General features: G+C 41.7%; 1 protein-coding gene across 3 annotated transcripts in view; it reads left to right on the plus strand.

Moving 5' to 3' along the window:
* The window catches only part of nkd2b (NKD inhibitor of WNT signaling pathway 2b), a 242,074-nt gene extending 221,588 nt beyond the window's left edge, over positions 1-20,486 (plus strand). For 2 of the 3 annotated variants that reach the window (XM_068055646.1, XM_068055647.1), the window contains exons 8-12: positions 1,833-1,928; positions 5,955-6,102; positions 12,025-12,109; positions 14,605-14,732; positions 18,197-20,486. In XM_068055646.1, coding sequence (XP_067911747.1) covers positions 1,833-1,928; positions 5,955-6,102; positions 12,025-12,109; positions 14,605-14,732; positions 18,197-18,741 — 1,002 coding nt within the window. In that variant the 3' untranslated portion in view covers positions 18,742-20,486. The remainder of the gene's footprint in view (positions 1-1,832; positions 1,929-5,954; positions 6,103-12,024; positions 12,110-14,604; positions 14,733-18,196) is intronic. The other variant, XM_068055648.1, reaches the window with a different exon arrangement.
* Positions 20,487-20,731: the final 245 nt, after the last annotated feature.

A 20,731-nucleotide genomic window follows, 5' to 3' on the forward strand; every position in this document is an offset into this window, starting at 1 on the left:
GCTGATCTGTACCTTTAACTCCATTTACCAGCCTTTGTTCTATATCCCTTAATACCCTTGCCTAACAAAAATCAATTGATTTTCTGTTTTGAAATTTTCAATTGGGCTAGCCTCAACAACTTGTCGAGGGAAAGAGTTCCAGATTCCTTTACCCTTAGGGCTGATGTCAAAAAACACTTTTTCACACAAACAGCTGAGCTGTAATTTTAAGGTTATGCCCCCATGTTCTGGACACCCTCATCAGAGGAAGTAGTCTCTCTCTCTCTCTCGCTCTCTCTCTGTCTGTCTCTCTCTTTCTCTCTCTATACACTATCATATCCTTTAATTAACTTAAAGAACACTATTATATTACCCCTTAATCTTCTATGCTTAAGGGAATACAAGCTTAGTCTATGCAACGTTTTTCCCGTAATATAATCACATGCATAAAACAAGGATGGATTACTCCTATTGTGTACAAGGCCCTTAATCTTTTTTGTGTGATTTTAGTTCTGTAAATGGTTTTTATGAATCGCATGATAAAATTTGGTTGCATTGTTGATCTTGCAATGCAGGAACCTGTCAATGAAGACACTAGTTTAATGATTTCTTCAAACCTTGCTTCCTTGGCTTGCAATAGAATTGGACCTTATACTTAAGTTACCACACTCACTTACCATGAAATGGTCCAATGCAAATAACTTGAAATTGTAATGTACTGGTAAAATTGTTTAACTGAAAGAAAACACATACTAGGACAGTGCTATTCAATTTGTTAGCCACTAGCCACATGTGGCCAATTGAGAATCTGGATGTGGAGAATTGACTTCTGATTAGTAAATAATGATCCTATCACTAAGCATGTGATTTCAATACTAATATTTGCATGGGGTATGCATGCAAACTTTAACCTTTTTGTGCGTTGGTAAAATTGTAAGAGGGAAAGCAGAGTGCGTGAGTGTTTTTTGATTGTTATGGATGTTAGACGTCCTTGGTTACTGAATGGTGGTAGATGCTAAGTAACTATATATGTGTGAGGTATATTTGCTTCTATTGCGTGTAAGGTGTTTTGAGTGCATGTGCCTAAAACAGTGTCACACCCATGACTAGTCAGCAATTTCTACCGTTCAATGCTGCGCTAGAACTCCTCCATATGAGTTAGTGGGTAAATGTATTATCTGATATCGAGCTGAAGCTTGTAGACATGGACGGTCCGAGATTTGATTTTTACATCTGTGTTGAGACAGCTAATCTCAGCCCCCAGGGTTATTGGAAAGGTTGAAATTGGCCTTTGTGCTTGTGGGTTAGGGAAGGGCAGATCAGCTGGGATACCCAGCCCAAATAGCTACCCAGTGATCCTTGCTGTAAACGTGGGAGTGTGTAAATGTCAGGTTAACTACATTAACTAGAGCTTGCAGCATCAGGCTCGCACATTGAGATGGTCATTCAGGTGAGAGTGCTATCTGTACCTGTAGAACTAGCCCAGTGAGAATAGGGTCCTTCAATTTAAGGAGAGGTCCATTATGTTTCTCCAAAGCGGTAATTGAATAGAAAGTAAAAGAAAATTATACTATTGGAGTTCAAAGAAGAGCAACAAGATGAAGGCAAGCAATGTTGCTAGTTAATTCTGAAATGAACTGGTCACTCAGTCCTGAGCATCCCTCTATGAGGGGTGGTCCAGCCTCCCCCATTTCCCTACAACGTAATAGTGGCTTGAGCCTAGGTTTTGCATTGCTGCCGCACCACATTTTGGTGTTCAGATGTACCTTAAGTTATGACGACATTTCAATCTTTTGAAAGAATCCCGCAAATAGAGGAGAGATTTAGAACAGAGAAATGCACTTTCTTTTCAGGAGCTAGAGTGTGACGTGTCTGTTGAAGAAGATAACCATCAGGAATGGACCTTCACTCTTTATGATTTTGACAACTGTGGCAAGGTTACTAAGGAGGTACATTTACATTTGCTTCTGCTTCTTAGAAGGTCATGGTATGTTAAGTTATGCATACTGCCAATATAAACCAGACTCATGCAACTTTTAGCACTTCATTGTTGGTAGGGAGTACATAACCAGCTCTCTGATATTTTGTCCCGTCTATAACTTTTATATTGCCAACAACCTGACAGTGTAACAATCCTGTTGGTTAAGGTCGCAAATAGGATTTAAATAAATATATTTTCTGCTGAAGCATTCTGCTTTTGAGATATTTTCAGGTTTGTGGGTAATGGAGTGTAATCTAGTAATTTCTGGTGTTGCCACTGTGTTAGAACAATTCCAGAAACCACTTTGGTTTAGTTGGTGGATGGGCAGAGATGTGCCTAGTTGGTGGGGGTGGACACTGGGGCTGTGGAGCAAACCTCTCAAAAAGCTTAAGTCAAGTCTTGGCTATGTGAGACTTGAAGCAAACCGAGGCCTGGAGAAACACTGTTTCAGCAGATACCCTGAGTCACCACCCCTAACTCGCACAGGGTTCAGACAGTATCTGACAGGTAGGAATAGTCTACAAGGGTCCATCTTAGTTTAGCTCCTCTAAAATGTTGGGCATAGGAGAATCTTAGACAATTTCTACAATAAAAAATATTGTTAGGCAAATTCTGTGAAAATAGGAAATGAATGATCTCTTGCTGAGGACGTCAAGTGAGATAAGTTTTTATTGCAGTGAGATTTTAGGAATGTTTAGCTTGTTGTCCTTGGATCAGTCCTCAATCTCTATATAAGTTCTTCCATCCGCTATATTACAAATTTGCTGTTTAATTGTTTTGCTCCGACAACTGATTTTTGTCCCACGGGTTTTATACTATTTTCTTTTTTTGAAAAAAATGAATCATCATGGGGATCAGTGTTCATTTGAACACAAGGATTGCTTGTGTTGAGAAACCTTCTATGAGTTGTAACTACTATTTTTTTGCCAGTGTTGATTGTGGAGTAATTGTAAGACAAGCAGTCACTGGTCATTGGCAGTAAAGGGAAGGGTAAAGGTCTGACCTAGAGTTGATTAGTGGCCATAGCAGTGACTTGATTTAATTATTGCTCACGTGGCATTACTGCATAGAACAAATTAAAATTGCGGAACAAATTAAAAGTGCGGTGCCAATTCACTTGGTTTCTAGCCAGCAACAACGTGGCAGATCTCCAAGCCACCCAACATGGTACATACGAACATACGAATTAGGAGCAGGAGTAGGCCATTCAGCCCCCGAGCCTGCTCCGCCTTACAATAATATCATGGTTGATCTAATTGTAACCGCAACTCCACATTCCTGCCTACCCCAGATAACCTTTCACCCCCTTACTTATCAAGAATCTATCTACCTCTGCCTTAAAATATTCATAGACTCTGCTTCCACTGCCTTTTGAGGAAGAGAGTTTCAAAGACTAATGACCCTCAGAAAAAATTCTCCTTATCTCTGTCTTAAATGAGCGCCCCCTTATTTTTAAATAGTGACCCCTAGTTCTAGATTCTCCCACAAGGGGAAACCTCCTTTCCACATCTACCCTGTCGAGATCCCTCAGGATATTGTGTTATATGGTCAACCTTTCATGAATCCTTTGACTTTTCTACATCATGAAGATTGAGCAGCAGATGCTCCTGTACGTCATTACATCATCTCCAACCCTACAGTCAACTAGGATTCAGCTGGTCACATGGTAATTTGGCACTTCTCCACTGCTTTCTAACAGGACAGTGACAGTGCACCTCATATCTTCCCCTATTGAGCTGTCATGATGAGGACAAATACAAACCATGTCCCACGTTGGCTCTTTGGTGACCTATTTGCATTGCATGCTGGTATTATTGCCCTAAATGACTGGGATCTTATCCTGAGTCTGTATATGTCAAATAAAAAACTGCAGCTATGGATATCTCTTGTTGGTACTATACAAAAAAGGGTTGGAATTTTTTTTTTGTAGGGGGTGGTGGATGAAAGCCAACATTTTCCTCATGACAATGTAACATTAAATAATAACTACTGCTGGCCATTTATATACTGTTCCTCAGAGTTTCTGAATGCTTGAGGCAGACACCAAGCATGAAAAGGAGGAATGTGGGGGTGTGTGAGGAGAGGAGATTTGAAGGAATTTAGGAGAATATGGAACTTTCTACCACATGGAGTAGTAGAGGCAAATAGTATAGATGCATTTTAGGGGAAGCTAGATAAGTACATGACTAAGAAAGGAATAGAAGGATATGATAGGAACAGGAAATGCTGGAAATACTTAGCAGGTCAGGCAGCATCTGTGGAGAAAGAAACAATTAACATTTCAGGTCAATTCAGGTCATTCATCAGAACTGGGAAAAGTTAGAAATGTAATACGTTTTAGGCAAGTGAAAGGGGCAGGGTTGAGAAAAGAACAAGAGGGAACGTCGGTGATGGGGTGGAAGACAGGAAATATTAAATAACAAAAGGGTTGGTGGTGTAAAGCCATAGGGAATGGTGATGGGATGTAAAGAAACAAAGGATGTGTCTTAAAACCTATTACATCTCTAACTTTTCCCAGTTCTCATGAAAGGTTATCAACCTGAAACATTAACTGTGCTCCTCTCTCCACAGATGCTGCCTGACCTGAGTATTTCCAGCATTTCCTGTTTTTATTTCAGATTTCCAGCATCTGCAGTATCTTGCATTTGTGATATGATGGGGTTAGATTAAATAAAATGGGAGGAGACTCATGTGGAGCACATTAAGCTGAATTGCTTGTGTCTGTGCTGTAGACTCTAATTTTAGGTAAAATGTTCTCAGATCCATCAAAAACACATATCTTTGTGTAAGATTGTGTGTATTTGTGTTTTGGGAAGTTTCTCCAGATTTCGCAGCAGGGAAGCACAGACATTAGTCTAAATTATCCAGTAACATGCCAATCATGTGAATTCTGATGTGCCACCAGCAAGCATTGGCGAATGGTGAGCAGGGTTCCTTGCTGCTAGCACCGATTGGCAAGTGTGAGATCATCTGTTTTAGACCCAAGAAAGATCTATCCAGAGTATTTTCTACATGGTTAAAAGCTAGGACTGTGGAGGAGCAGGGATTTAGGGATCCAAGTACAGAAGTCACTAAAAGCTAGTGGATAGGTACAAAATATCATTTTAGAAAGTTAATGGAATGTCAGCTGGAATACAAAGAGGGTGGGAGTTGTGCTTCAGTTGCATAGAGCTCTGATTAGACTGCATCTGGATACTGCACCTCAGGAAGGATATATTGGCCTTGGAGGGGGTGCAGCATTGATTCACCAGAATGATACTAGGGCTAAAAGGGGTGATTTATGAGGACATGAGGCTTGTATTCCATCGAGTTTAGAAGATTAAGATGTGATCTAATCAAGGTGTTTAAGATGATTGAAGGATTTGCTGGGGTAGATAGCGACAAATTATTTCCTCAGGTGTCGGGGTGGGGGCGGTGGTCCAGAAAAAGTGGACATACCCTAAGAATTACAGCTAGGCTATTCAGGAGTGATATCAGGAAACACTTCTTCACAGTATAAATCTGGAACTCTCTGGGTCAACTGGAAACATCAAAACTGAGATAGTTAGAATTTTGTTAAATAAGGGTATTAAGGGATATGGAGTTGAGGTACAGAGCAGTCATGATCTAATTGAATGGCGGAACAGGCAGAAAGGGCTCAAAGGCTTACTGCTGTATCTAGGTAGCAACCTCGCGGGGCTTACCTGCCTACTCCTAAAGCTGTGAGGAAACTTAGGGTACTTTCCATTCACTAGCACAAAAATTTGAATATAATCTAAAATATGGTTATGCTTTTGTCATCTATTAATGTGCCTGGATTTTGAACATGATAGTTGGGAAGCTGTTGGATTTTTACACTCTTGAGATACATGATGTCATATAGGGCATAGACTAGTGTTTGAATAATCCATGTGTCCAAATGTTGACCTGTGGGGGAAAAACTTCTGTGAAAACAAGGAATTTGAATTTACTAAAATGTAGTTGTTAACCATTTGTATATTGTTTTTCTATGTAGGATATGTCTAGCCTGATGCACACAATCTATGAAGTTGTAGATGCTTCAGTAAACCAGTCATCTGCTAGCAGCAAGACACTGAGGGTAAAGTTGACTGTGACCCCTGAATCTTCCCATAAGAAGAAAGATGGCTTCGCCAATGGTCAAGGTAAACCAGTTGACATTTGAGTACTTGTCTACAGTAATCCCAACATTGAATAATTTCCTTTGTTTATTTTTTTTCTTGGACCATGTCTCTCTGAACAGTAGGGATGACCAATGTCCTAGCTGGTAGATATTCAGACTGCCTGATCATCAAATACTTTTAGCCTAGCTAAACTTTAAAGTAGCCACAACCCCACATCTCCTAGGAAACGGACTAAAATGCTCGCTTTTACTTTGATGCTGCAAGGGTTACATTTTTTTTTAAAGTAAATGTTCCCCTATCCACAATTTCACATTGCACCATTATTATCACGGTGTCATCCTTAGCTCAGTAAGTAGAAATCTCACCTGTGAGTCACAAGATTGTGGGTTCAAGTCCCACTCCAGACAGACACTTGAGCACAAAATCAAGGCTGAAACTCCCAGTGCCAGTACGGAGGGAGTTCTGGCTGGAGGTGCCACATTTCGGATGAAATGCTAAACCGAGGTCCCGTCTACCCTCTGAGGTGGATGTAAATGATTGCATGACGCAACTTTGAAGAAGAGCAGGGATGTTATTTTCAGTGTCCGGACCAACCTTTATCCCTCAACCAGCACCTAAAATAGATTATCCTTATTGCTGTTTGTGGGCTCGTCAAAATACTTCAAAGGTATTTAATTGGTTGTAAAGTGCTTTGGACACGCTAAGATCATGAAAGGTGTGCAATGCATGTTCTGTCTTTATTTTTGACCATAGCTTTCACACTACTCCATGACTGCTCATGGAAACAGTAGATCTCTGAGTCATAGTCATCTATGGCACAGCAGGACACCATTTGGTCCATCGAGACCATGCTGGCTCTCCACAAAGCTGTGCAGTCAGTCCCACTCCCCAGCTCGATCCCCATAGCCCTGCAAGTCTCTTTCTCTCAGGAGGCCATCCAACTTCCTCTTGGAGTCATTGATCGTCTCTGCTTCCACCACCCTTGTGGGCAGCGAGTTCCCGGTCATCACCACCTGCTGCGTAAAAAAAGTGCTTCCTCATATTCCCCCTGCATCTTTTGCCCAAAGCCTTCAAATCTGTGTCCCCTAGTCCTTGTACCATTTTTTAATGGTAACAGTTTATCCTTGTTTATCTTATCTAAGCCTCTCATAATCTTGTACACTTCTATTAAATCTCCCCTCAATCTCCTTTGTTCTAAGGAGAACAAACCCAACTTTTTCAACCTAACCTTGTAACTAAAATCCTCCATCCCTGGAACCATTCTGCTAAATCTCCTCTGCACCTTGACCAGAACTGGATGCCAGTTGGAGCCTAACAAGACCTTTTATAAAGGTTCAGCATAACCTCCCTGCTTTTGTATTCAATGCCTCTATTTATGAAGCCCAAGATCCCATATGCTTTACCAACCACTCTCTCAATATGTCCTGCCACCTTCAAAGATCTATGCACATGCACCCCCAGGTCCCTCTGTTCCTGCACACTCTTTAGAACTGTACCATTAAATATATATTGCCTCTCCTCATTCCTTCTGTCAAAATGCAACAGCTCACACCTGTCAGTATTAAATTCCATCTGCCACCTCTCTGCCCATTCTGCTAGCCTATCTATGTCCTGTTGCAGGTGGTTCATATCATTCTCACTGTTTGCCACACCTCCAAATTCGGGACCGTCAGTAAATTTTGAGATTCTTCTCTTTATTCCATGATCCAAGTCTTTTAGATATAGCAAAAAAAACAATAGTTCCAGCACTGACCCTTGGGGAACACCACTGTCTGCCATCCACCAGTCTGAAAAGCAACTATTTACTATGACTCGCTGTTTTCTATCCTTAAGCCAATTTTTTTTATTCAGTTGTACATTGATCCTCCTATTCCATGCGCCTCAATTTTGTTAACCAGACTTTTATGTGGTACCTTATCAAATGCTTTCTTAAAATCCATATAAACAACATCCATTGCATTCCCTTCATCAACCTACTATGTTACCTCAGCAAAAAATTGAATTAGATTACTCATGCATGATCTGCCTTTTACAAATCCATGCCGTCTCTCCTTAATTAACTCGAACCTCTCTAAGTGTGCTTTAATATTTTCCCTGATTATTGTTTCAAAAACCTTAGCCACCACTGATGTTAAATTAACTGGCCTGTAATTTCTAGGACTGTCCTTACACCCTTTCTTGAATAAGGGTGTCACATTTGCCACTCTCCAATCCTCTGGCTCCTCCTCCTTATCCAGAGATGGTTGGAAGATTATGGCAAGCCCTTCCACTATCCCCACTTCCTTTAGCAACCTGGGATGCAAGCCATCCGCACTGGGTGACTTTGAACCCTAAGCATATCTAGCCTTTTAGTATCTCGTCCCTCTCAATTTTTATCCCATCCACTGCCTCTACTGTCTCTGCTACTACTGATATTTTGTCAGCCCTCGTTTCCTTAGAGAACACTGACACAAAGTACTCATTTAAATATATTAGCTTGCCCTGTACCTCGAAGCATGTGTTCCGCTCTCTGTCCGTAATAAGCCCCACTGCACCTCTTACTGCTCGTTTACTATTTACATAATGATAGAAGATCTTTGGGTTCCCTTTTGTTTTGACTGCCAGTCTATTTTTATATTCTCTCTTTACAAGTCTTATTTTCCTCTTCACCTCCTCTCTTAACTTTGTGTATATGTCCTGGTTCTCACTTGATGAGTTCACCTGACATGAATCATACAACTTTTTTTTTCATCATCTCTAAATCCTTTGTCAACCAAGGAGCCCTGTTCTTGGTTCTCCTACATTTCACCTTTGTTGGAATGTTCCTAGCCTATACCTGAAGCATCTCTTCCTTAAAGATAACCCATTGTTCCGATACAGCTCTTCCTACTAGTCTTTGGTTCCATTCTACCCTGGCTAGATCCTTTCTCATCATGTTGATATTAGCCCTCTTCCAATCTAGACCTTCTACCTTCTTTTGTTCCTTGTTTTTCTGCATCACTAGTCTAAACCTTATACATTGATTACTCTTACCCAAGTGCTCCCCCACAGACACTTGGCCTACCTTATTTCCCAGCACTAGACCCAGCAACGCCTCTTTTCTAGTTGGGCTGAGAACATACTGATCAAGGAAGTTCTTAACACATTTTAGAAACTCTTCCCCCTCCTTACCCTTTACTCTAAAGTTATCCCAATCAATATTTGGGTAATTGAAGTCCCCCACTCTATAGTTCTTGCACATCTCTGATTTTCCTGCAGATTTGCTCTTCTATCTCTTACTGTTTGGAGGCTTATAGAATACCCCTAATATTGTGATCATACCCTTTTTGCTCCACAACTCTATCCAAATGGATTCTGTCCTTACCCCTTCAAGACATCCTCCCTTTCAAGCACTGCAATGTCATCCCTAATCAGGACTGCCACTCCACCTCCCTCTTTTTTATTCTTTATCTTTTCTGAACACTTTATATCTGTATATATTAAGCACCCAGCCCTCACCATTTTTAGGCCACGTTTCCATTATTGCCACTACATCATATTCCCATACTGCTATTTGTGCTTGTAGCTCACCAACCTTATTCACCGCACTTTGTACATTTACACAAATGCATTGTAATCCTGTCTTTGTATTCCTTGTAGTCCCCCTCAGTCCATTCCCATCTAATACGGAACTACTTCCTTCTCTAGTACTGTCTAGCACTCTCACTCTGATCCCACCTAATACTTTGCTATTTCCTACTGTAGTGCTATCTGTCTCTTCCAATTCTCTGTGCAACTTGGTGTTCCTCTCTTGTATTATCTCCTGGTTCCCACACCCCTGCCAAGTTAGTTTAAACCCTCCCCAAAGCACTAGCAAATCACCCCACAAGGAAATTTGTCCCAGCTTTGTTCAAGTGCAAACCATCCAGCCTGTACAAGTCCCACCTTCTCCAGAACTGGTCCCAGTGCCCCAGGAATCTGAAGTTCTCCCTCCTGCACCATCTTTCCAGCCACGCATTCATCTGCACTATCCTCCTATTTCTATGCTCACTTGCGTGAGATACTGGGAGTAATCCGGAGATTACTACTTTTGAGGTCCTGCTTGCTAGTTTCTTACCTAGCTCACTAAACTCTTTCTGCAGGATCACATCCCTCTTCCTACTTATGTCGTAGGTACCAATGTGAACCACGACTGTTGGCTGTTCACCCTCCCCTCTCAGGGTGCTCATGGAATAAATTGCCATGGCCTGAATCGTTATAAAATTGGACACGAACAGTGCGCTGCAGGTGTTAAATCAGCTGAATTTACTGAGACCACACTGAGTCATAGAATCATGGAAGTTTACAGCACGGAAGGAGGTCATTCGGCCCATCATGTCCACACCGGCTGACAAGTAGCCTTCCAACCTAATCCCACTTTCCAGCTCTTGGTTTGTAGCCTTTTAGGTTACAGCACTTCAAGTGCATATCCCAGTGCTTTTTAAATGCTATGAGGATTTCTGCCTCTAATACCATTTCAGGCAGTGAGTTCTAGATCCCCACTACCCTCTGGGTGAAAAGATTTCCTCTCAAATTCCCTCTAAACTTCCTATCTCTTACCCTAAGTCTATGCCCTCTGGTATGGACCCCTCAACCAAGGGAAATAAGGCCTTCCTGTCCACTCTATCTAGACCCCTCATAATTTTATACACTTCAATTAGGTCTCCCCTCAGCCTCCTTTGTTCCAAAGGAAATAACCCGAGCCTATCCAATCTTTATTCATAACTAAAATTCACCAGTGCAGGCAACATACTCATAATTCTCCTCTCTATCCTTTCTCGTGCGATCACATCTTTCCTATAGTGACCAGGACTGCACGCAGTGATCCAGCTGTAGCCTAACCAATGTTTTATACAGTTCCAGCATAACCTCCCACTATTATATTCTGTGCCTCAACCAATAAAGGCAAGTATCTCGTATGCTGCCTTGAGCACCTTTTATCTACCTGCCCAGCTACCCTCAGGGATCTATGGACATGCACTCCAAGCTCCCTCTGTTCCTCTACACTTCTCAGTATCCTATCATTTATTATGTATTCACTAGCCTTTGTTAGCCTTCCCCAAATGCATTACCTCACCCTTCTCCAGACTGAACTCCATTTGTCACTGTTCCGCCCACCTGACTGGTCCATTGATACCTTCCTGCAGTCTACAGCTTTCTTCTTCATTATCAATCACATGGCCAATTTTTGTATCGACTGCAAACTTTTAAAATCATACCCATTACATCCAAGTCCTAATCATTGATTATACCACAAAAAGCAAGGGACCTAGTACTGACCCCTGCTGAACCCCATTGGAAGCAGCCTTCCAGTCACAAAAACACCCATCAACCATTATCCTTTGCTTTGTGCCCCTGAGCCAATTTTGGATCCAACTTGCCACTTCAGCTTGGATCCTGTGGGCTTTTACTTTCCTGACCAGTCTGCCATCTGGGACCTTATCAAATGCCTTGCTAAAATGGATTGGACTGTTTTCAGTCAGCACCATTTTATCTTTCCTATCTTTAATTTACGTAGAACCTAAAATGCAGAAACAGGCTATTTGGCCCAACTGGTCTATGCTGGTATTTATGCTCCACACAAGCCTCTTTCCACTCTACTTCATCTAACTGTATCTGTTCTTATCTAGCTTCCCATAAATGCCATGTATCCAGCCCCTCACGCAGCCTCTCTGAATGAGAGCCATTTGCAACAATTTATGAGCAAGTTGCCCAGTTGATTCACACCCATTAAGGACCGGATTGAAACTGTCAGACTACAGAGGGAGAGATGACTTTCATATTCTGTATGAACTAAATCCCAGATCTCACTCTGTCTTCCACTGAATGCTGCTGAAAGTTTTACTTGAAGTGTTTTTTTGATGAGTTTGGAAACTGCTGTGAAGCAGTGAGCATTGGCTGAGCTAAGCAGGTTTATGGACAGATATTTCTGTTTATCTTTTGCAGATCGAGAAAGCAGTCGGTGCCGGAACGAAACTGAACATGCGGAGGAATTGAAGAGCATGGACAAAAGGCTGTCAGCCCAGCTGCGGTACTGGAGGCCAATCCATCTCCTCTAACATATTTCTGGCCTGATTTCCACATTACAAGCATCACTGAAAAGGGAGATGAAGTGGAAAAGCCATTTTAACCCTTGGAGTGTTGAGCACTTGAATTTGTTTCTGGTTTCTCAGTAAAATGTGGCACGATCAAGAGGTGTGATTCTGCAAAGTTCGACTCCCATGGAAATTCTTGCTCCATAATCAATCCTGTGGTTCTGTCACCGTAGCTCCAATTCACTTTCCTTGCTAGGAAAGGAACCTTTCAGGAAGATCCTTAAATCACTTTAGGATTAAATTTAGCCCCTTTTTACAGATTAATTTCACTTCACTCGCCACATTCCTCAATCCCTTTTCTCTGTCAAAGAGCATCCGAATGTCTCTGGGACCATGTATACTGTCCTTCCTAGGTGATTTATTCTGAAGCTCCACAATCTATGTGCGTATGGATTCCACCCAACTTTCTTCCTTGCTCCTAATTTCCTCCTTTTTAAACGTCTGCCCCCCGGATTTGACCATAGTGAAAATTTTCTTGTCAATGCCACATGTATGTGCCATCTTTTTCCACACCTTCAAAATGTCTTCATAACTTTTCTTGATACCTGGAGCATTCTTTGTTTCTTACCTCTATAGAGTCTTAAGCCACAATATCCTACCTATGATTAGTTGGTTGAGGACATAAATACAAACTGTTGAAAAGCAAGTTGAGGACTGGTGTCGGGAAGCAATTATTCACGCAGAGCGATCAATACCTTAAATGGTGTTCTGGGTAAGATCAAATAGAAAAGATCTTTGGAATCATTCGCAGGCTTCTTTTATAGACAAGATGGGCTGAATAGCCCTCCTTATAGAATCATAGAAAGTTTAAGGCACAGAAAGAAGCCTCTTGACTCATCTTCAAGGTGATGAGAATTGCACACACATCCTCTAGCTGAGGTCTAACCATTGCTTTTTGATTTGTACTCTATTTTACCGCTGCAGCTCAACATAGAGCTGATGGCTTCATAGGTTAACCTTCTCTTACACTTCAGTTCTCTATCCTGATAAGCACACTGCAGCATTGTTCCACTTAATACTTAATCCCTTTTCTGGTTTCTTGTCCTCATTATTAATTATTTTACATTTGTTAACGCTGAACCTCATGAACCAGTTATTGACCTGGTTACCTAAAGTCTTCTGAATTTGGTTGCATTGTTTTTCATTATTTGATCAACCTCCCATTTTGGTATAATCAGCTAACTTGTAAACTTTCCTTGCAGTATCCTTATCCATTAATATAGGTCACAAAAAGCAAGGCTTCCCACAGAGTATCTATCTTCATTGCAGCCTCATTGATAGCTGCCCTTTGTTTCCTAGTTTGAGCTTATTTCTTGGCCAGCAACAGACTCTGTCTCATGTTATTTTATACTATCAGTTGCCAAAATTTCAAAAGGTTCCTGAAACTCCAAGTATATGTCAGCTTTCCTTTCCCTGCCCACTGTGCCATAGAATTTTGTGACCTATAAGGAGGCCATTTGGCCCATTGTGCCTGTGCTGGCTCTTTGAATGAGCTATCCAATTGCTCTGTTCTTTCCCTGTGGCCAAAGTCTCTTTAAAAAAAAACTTCAAGCCTACTTTTCTTGAATTTCTGCTGACTGCCCTTTAACAAGTTGTGCCTGTCACTATGTTCACGCACTCAAACTCATTTCAAACCTGATGTGCTATATTATCCTGTTCTTCCTCAGTCCTTTTTTTTTTTGAAAAATGCAGTCATGTTGGTCACTTTCTAATCCTCTGGAATCTCATCCAAATTTAATAAAAGTACTAAAGATCTTTGGTAAAGCTTCATTAATTTTAGTTTCGAGATCTTAAGACTTAACAGATTCAAATCCGGGTTGGCTAGTTTGTGTATTTGAGGTTTTAATTTTTAATAACGCTACATATCCATCAATATTTGCTGATAGCTACTTGGCATTCTTCTTGTGGGTTCCTGGAAATCATTTGTCCTGCTTAGCAACTTCTTCCAATGTTCCTAGGTAAAGATTGATGAGAAATAAATAGTTGGCAACTCTACTTTTTTTAATATCCCTGGATTCTAGATTTCCACTATTGTTTTTAAAGGGACCGGTTTCTTTCATCTGCCATTTACTGTGTATATTTTGAAGAGACCTTTATTAATTAAAAGTACCCAGGTTATGGATGCCTTTTTTTATGCCGCACGTTAAGACCTGTAGATTGGCTGGAAATGTGCCAAGTCAAAGGTCAACCAAAAAAAGGGGGCAGGTATTGGGGGAGGTATTTTGAAATGAAACCAGACATTGCTCCAGATGTAGGGAAGTTAAGGATTTGGCCTTGCTATTGATCCACTTGGGTTGAGGAAATTGGCTTTGGCTTCAATCCAAATAGAGCCCAGCCTGCTGAACTCCCATCGAGAGCTGCTAATATGCTTAGAGTGAGTCAACAGTGGAAGCCTCAAAAAGAATCTTAATTGAGTTCTGTTTTCTTGCAGAAGTCACAACAGTGACCAGCAGCATTCAAATATTCGTGAGCATTACTGTGTAGATGAAAACACAGAGAGAAGAAACCATTACTTAGACTTGGCTGGGATAGAGAACTACACATCCAAGTTTGGACCAGGTATAGAAAGAAATTGGCCGCTACTTTAAGTTGATCAGGAAAAGTGCATTCCAGTTTGTAACAATTCATTGCGTAAAGGTATTTCTCCTCATCTCCCCTGTGATTATTTTGCCAATCATCTTAAATCTGTTTCTTCTGAATACTAATCCTGGAAACAGCTTCTCTCTACCTACTCTATTAAAACTCTTCATAATTTTGAACATCTCTGTGAAATCTGCCCTTAACCTTCTCCACTGTAAAAAGAACAATCCCAGCTTCTTTGGTCTCTTCACATGACTGAAGTCCCTCATCCCTGGTACCGTCCTAGTAAATCTCCTCCACATGCTTTCCAAGACTTTGACATCCTTCCTGAAGTGTACTGTTCAGAGTTGGCCATGATACTCCAACTGAGATCTAACCAGTGTTCAATAAAGGATTTGCATAAATTCCTTGCATTTGTGTTCGGTGTCTGTCAAGAACAAGCTCAATTTGCTAACTGAAAAGAGCAGGAAGATGGAGAGTTACCTCCTCTATTGTAAATAGAGGGACCTATAAGTCCCAACAACTGGGATTAATGACTACAGCAAGCTATCAGGTGATTATTGGTTGGGCACCTCATTCAAGCCTCCCTTCTTCGTCATCCCTCCCCATCTTAGAACTGAAATGTAAACCATCCGACTAACTGAAATTTACAAATAAATCGGATAACATCCATTCCCAAGCAGAATAGTCTGCTGCCCAGATTGTTCTTCTGTTTATTTCTACATGAGCATCATTTTTGAAGGTTGTGGAGGGGAGGAGACTTTTTTCTCCTAATTGGACTGAGAGGCACATAAACCTTTTGCAGCCATCACTAACATCGAACCCCTGTTGGGTTGGGTGTAGTGCAAGTTAACTGTTAACAATGAGCCCGATCCTCGGAGAACAACCATTTTCTTCTATTTTCCACATGATCGTGTGGCTCTTAGCTGAGTTTACAAATTATGCATAGCACAGAGACTCCCTTCCCCACCATCTCTTTTCCTCACTTATCCCTCCACCACCTTCTGCCCCCACTAGGGTTTAAAGTCACCTAAATTCTCTTCAATTAAGGCCTGGAAAGGAGACGTCTATCCCAGCAGTCTAGCCTTGAAGCTTCAATCTCAAAGTTGAAAGAATCATTTTGTATTATCCATTATTGCAGCTCCTCTAAACGCTCTTGAGGTTACTGAAAAGATAATTTTGCAGGCCAAATCTGCAATATTCGATGTGGCTGCTGTTGTTGGTTACTGTTGAGTGATTTGTTGCCTCCATACCTCCCAGTAATAAGTCATTTCACTTTAACGGCAACAAAAAATCTTTCAAATAGTCCGGTTCATCCAATACATTGGCCACAAACCACATATGGCAAATTGGAAACCCAGCTGTGGCGAATTGTATTTCTGATTAGTAAATAAAAAATGAGTAATCGGCACTGTTGGTCATGTGTTCTCAACACTCATTCTCACAGCATATGGATGTGCGCTTGTTAGTAAAATGGTAAGACGAAAAGCTGCGTGTGAGTGGTGTTTTTGATCATTGCGGCTGCTTCGCTTCCTTGGTTACTGAAGAGTGCTAGATGTTTGTTGAGTTAGTATCCATATATGCAGTATATTTACCTTTTATTATGTGTAAGGCGTTTTCCATTATGAGTGCCTGTGGCTGAAATAGTGTTGCCATAGCAACACCTGTGGCTAGTCTAATGGACAATACTGAAATAATGAATTCTTCAATTAAGAGAACAAAAGGGGTTGGCTGACTAAAACTGTCCATGTGGAACTAATATAAGTTGGTAGTATGTAGTATTAATGAAATCTGCTGAAAAAGCAGATGTTTTGGGACAAATCCAGCCTTCACGGACGACTTAGCAGCATTCTGGCATTTTGTGGGCTCCCATATGTTTTTGGCACTGATAGGGTTAAGAACTGATTTCCTTTTCAGATCAAGCAGGGCAACAACAATGCCAAATTGAACTTCTGCCTGTACCCAGCGCTACATGATCCACACAAGTGCAGGAACTTATCTCCTGTACAAATACATAGAGGGCTGGAAGGTGGCCAAGTTTCATTCACACTCAGAGATAACTTAACCGCCCCAAGGCACAGCATTACAGCAGAACTCTAGGACACACTTAAAAGGTTGACCTTGAATCCTGGAAAAGTGGGCCATGTAACTTGGAATGACTGACACAAAGGCTGTTCTTGACATGCTGATCGGTGCAAACAGAATTCCTGCAATAGAGCCGTGGTCACTATTTCCAACTTTTCCCAGTGCAAACGGAAGCACAGTGAAAGGACACTTGACCTGTGTCTGAATGGAAAATCTCTATTTTCATGTTGGCTGCGAACTACATTAAAGCTATTGTGTTACATAGAACTATATTGCTTACAATCTACAGCACAGAAACAGAGCATCCGATCCATCTGGTCTATGCCGATGTTTGTGCTTCATGCAGGCCTCCTCTCGCTCTAATTACCTCTTCCCATCTGCCCCGATATCTATCTCTCTCCTATATTCTCCTATGCATTAAATCTCCCTTTAAATGAATCAAGACTATCTGGCCGTTCCCAACATCTTCCTGCCTCCACTGCTGTTTTACATGGGGCGGCAGCAGTGAGAAATGGTCGGCCCGCCCAAGGCCAACCAAGGCCCTTAAGTGGAGAATTAACTGCCACTTCAGGACCTCCTCCTGCGCCGTGGGTATTTTAATCTCAGCAGGCGGACGGCAAAGGTCCCGAGAACATCGCTTGGTAAAACCAGGCAGCCGACTTACGACTGGGGCGGGGGGGCCCTCCTGATCGGGCACCCTGTGCCCCACGGAGGATCGCCCCCAATGCACAACGCTCCCTTCCCACCCGTCCCTTGCCTTGCCGGGGACCAGCCAATTGTCCCCGCTGAGGCCCCAAAAACTGTGTTCCGGGGCCATCCTTCCACTTGTCTCCGATGGCTGGGTATAGTTCCAGCAGTGGCCACCATCCCCGGTGGTGCTACTGGGACTAAGAGCTGCCGGCCCACTGATTAACTTGCAGCTCCATTAGGTGGGACTTCTTGCCTGAAGGAAATCCTGACCAAGACCAATTAAGGGCCTTGGGAGTGAAAAATCCCGGCATGGCTCCCCAGGCCCGACAGAGGTGGGCTCACCACTGACTTTTCGGCTGGTGGGCAGGGACTCTCGTCCAATGTATAATTCCGGCCACTGTTTCAACCACTGCCATGTGGCAGCAAGTTCAGTGTTCTCGCCACTCTCTCTGTAAAGAAATTCCTCCTAAATTATTTGATCTGTTAGTGACTATCTTATATTTATGCCCCTTTGGTCAAGCTATCAAACCACTTCATAATTTTAAAGACTTCTATTAGATCTCCTCTTTAGCATCTCAAAATGATCAGATCAACTCAAGTTGCTATCTTGTCTCTGCTAATCTGCTTGCCTCATTCTGTTAACACTCGTTTGTCCCCTTCTCTTTCAGGGTCCCCACCATTGCAGACCAGGCAAGAACACCATGGGAAAAATGCTCACTCCCAGAACAGGTCGCGATCCCAGGAATCGGAGACCCACAGCAGCCACCATCGTCGATCGCAGCTCCTCCTGGACCAGCCCTCTCCGAGCGTGGGTGAAGCGCACCAGCGGCTGAAATGCCAGGAGAAACCGCTCGGAAAGTCCCCCAAAGGGACCGGGAAAGTTCCCGTCGTGTCTGGCCAGAGCAGTGGAAATAAGGCAGGAAAAGGCCTACAATACCACTCCCAACCCAACCATGCAGGACATGACCATCATCACTTCCAGCAACAGCAACTACACAGCCATAAAAAGTACAGGCAACGAATGAAAGAGAACCACTCCCCACTGAAGGCAGCCCACGCTCAGCCGCCAGCACTGGAGCAAGAATTTGTACGGGATCTGCCGCCAGTTCTGTCAAGCGATGGCTACGTTATGCCCGTCATTCAAAGACATGAGCACCACCACCATCATGAGCACCATCATCACCATCACTACCACCATTACCACCAGTCATAAGGAACTGGTTTCAGCTGCAAAAAAGAAAGGAGAAAAAGCCCTGTGTTTGAGGGTTGGACTTTGCCCGTATCTGCGATAACTGTGCTTTCTGCACATAGTACTGTGGCAGTGGCCATTTTTAAGCTGACATGTTGAGGCATGCATGAGCAACAGTTGGGAACAAACTGGCTTCAAAACTCAACTCGTTGGCTCCAAGTTGCAATTTTTCTCAATTCTAATTTTCTTTTCTCAGTTTGAACTGGTACATGTGCAAATTTTTTGGTGGATAATCACTTTCTTATCTCCTCTCCAATGTTTGTGTGACGAAGGTGAGATGTGCAGTTCCTTGATACTTGCAAGACTGCCCACCAAGAAGCACAGCCCTACTTTATAGCTTGTTTTGTTTTTAATACCTATCTTAAAAAATAATCCAAGAAAATTTGATGCACCACTGCCATTACTCTGCTGCATAAGAAATATAAACACCAGAATTTATTATGTTTTATTATCAGCTGAATGGATCTTCTATTTTATACTGGACTGAAAATATTTCTCCTCACTCGCTCTGTGGTACTGTGGGTCTGAGCTACCAAGACAATCTAACTATAATGGAAGCCCTAAGCTCATTGTGCAAACCATTTAAGAATGGGCTTCCTCTGTCAAAACAAGATTGCCTTTACTGTAGGCACCATTTGAAGTGTATTGTGTTATGAACTGACACATAGAATAGTCTGTCAGCATGTATTAACACCATAAGGATGAATGTAACACATAGTAATCATTTTTAAAATATAATTTATTCATATATTGAGAAATCTTTTTTATTTTTTAGTTATATCCTCTTCGGTTTCTGTCATCGATGCTGACATCATCGATAGGGTCCCATCTTCATAAGGAAAGGTTTGGCAAATGTTTTTTTTAATGAAGAGAAACTCTTTTCTTATGTCTCCTGTGCGTGACACCATGATACATTTTGCTACAGTTACGTGATCTTGGAGTGCATTTGCAAGCCAGTTACAAGAAGCTCTGCCAAGCAATTTTTCTTTTTTTCCCCTATGAAGATGCTACACCTTTTAAGCAACGTGACATTGGATGTGGGACTAGGCTCCTGATCCAGTAGCCACACCGTGGTACAACACACTAGGTTTTTATTGCTCCCTTGCTAAAGTGTCTTGCAAACATCTAATCTTCTTTGAGAACAGAGGATGATGGGGACAAATTGATGGGTGATTCCATAATCTATTCACCTTTGCCATTACTAATTTTTTTCTAAATTGTTATTCAGACAAAAGTGTTGAAAAAGTTGAAAACATCCCGGCAAACATTTTGAACAGACTATTCTAGGAACTGAATTGAGCTTAATGAGAAACAATCCCCTATCTTGGTAATTCTGCTTTTGATACAAAACTCCATGTCAGAATCCCTCTGCAGCCTCGAGTTCATACAAAACTATATTTTCATGTACAGTTGCCAGGGAACGTCTGTACAATAGGCCATCACAGCTCTCTATTGAAATCTTGGTCATAATCAACAATTTTGAGTTGACACTAGTGTCTAGGGACAACAGAAATATGTTACTGTAATACTTTTCTTACATTCCAGTTTTGTGTGGATTTTTCCCCATATTATGTCAACAGTATTCTCCCAGATATGTTATCAAAAGTAGCTAATACCATATTGTAGTGATATTTTTGTAAAAAAAAAAGACCTTTCATAATAGTTTTACTTTATTGGATTTCACTGCGATTTTTATATAGTATTGTACATGGACTTAATTAAATGTATTATTTATTTAAAGGCAAGCAATCTGTTTTCATTTGAAGTGTAAAGTGTTGCTAGAATCCTCAGTTAACTTGCCAAACATCTCATATTCTTCCTTAACTGTGACATGTCAGCCATGGCTCAGTAGGTAACACTCTTGGCTCTGAGTCAAAGATTGGGGGTTCCAGTCCTGCTCCAGAGACTTGAGACAGAAATCTAGATCGACACTCCAGTGCAGTGCTGAAGGAGT

This window comes from Heterodontus francisci, chromosome 2 (assembly GCF_036365525.1).
Source record: "Heterodontus francisci isolate sHetFra1 chromosome 2, sHetFra1.hap1, whole genome shotgun sequence".
In the NCBI taxonomy this organism is placed as follows: Eukaryota; Metazoa; Chordata; class Chondrichthyes; order Heterodontiformes; family Heterodontidae; genus Heterodontus; species Heterodontus francisci.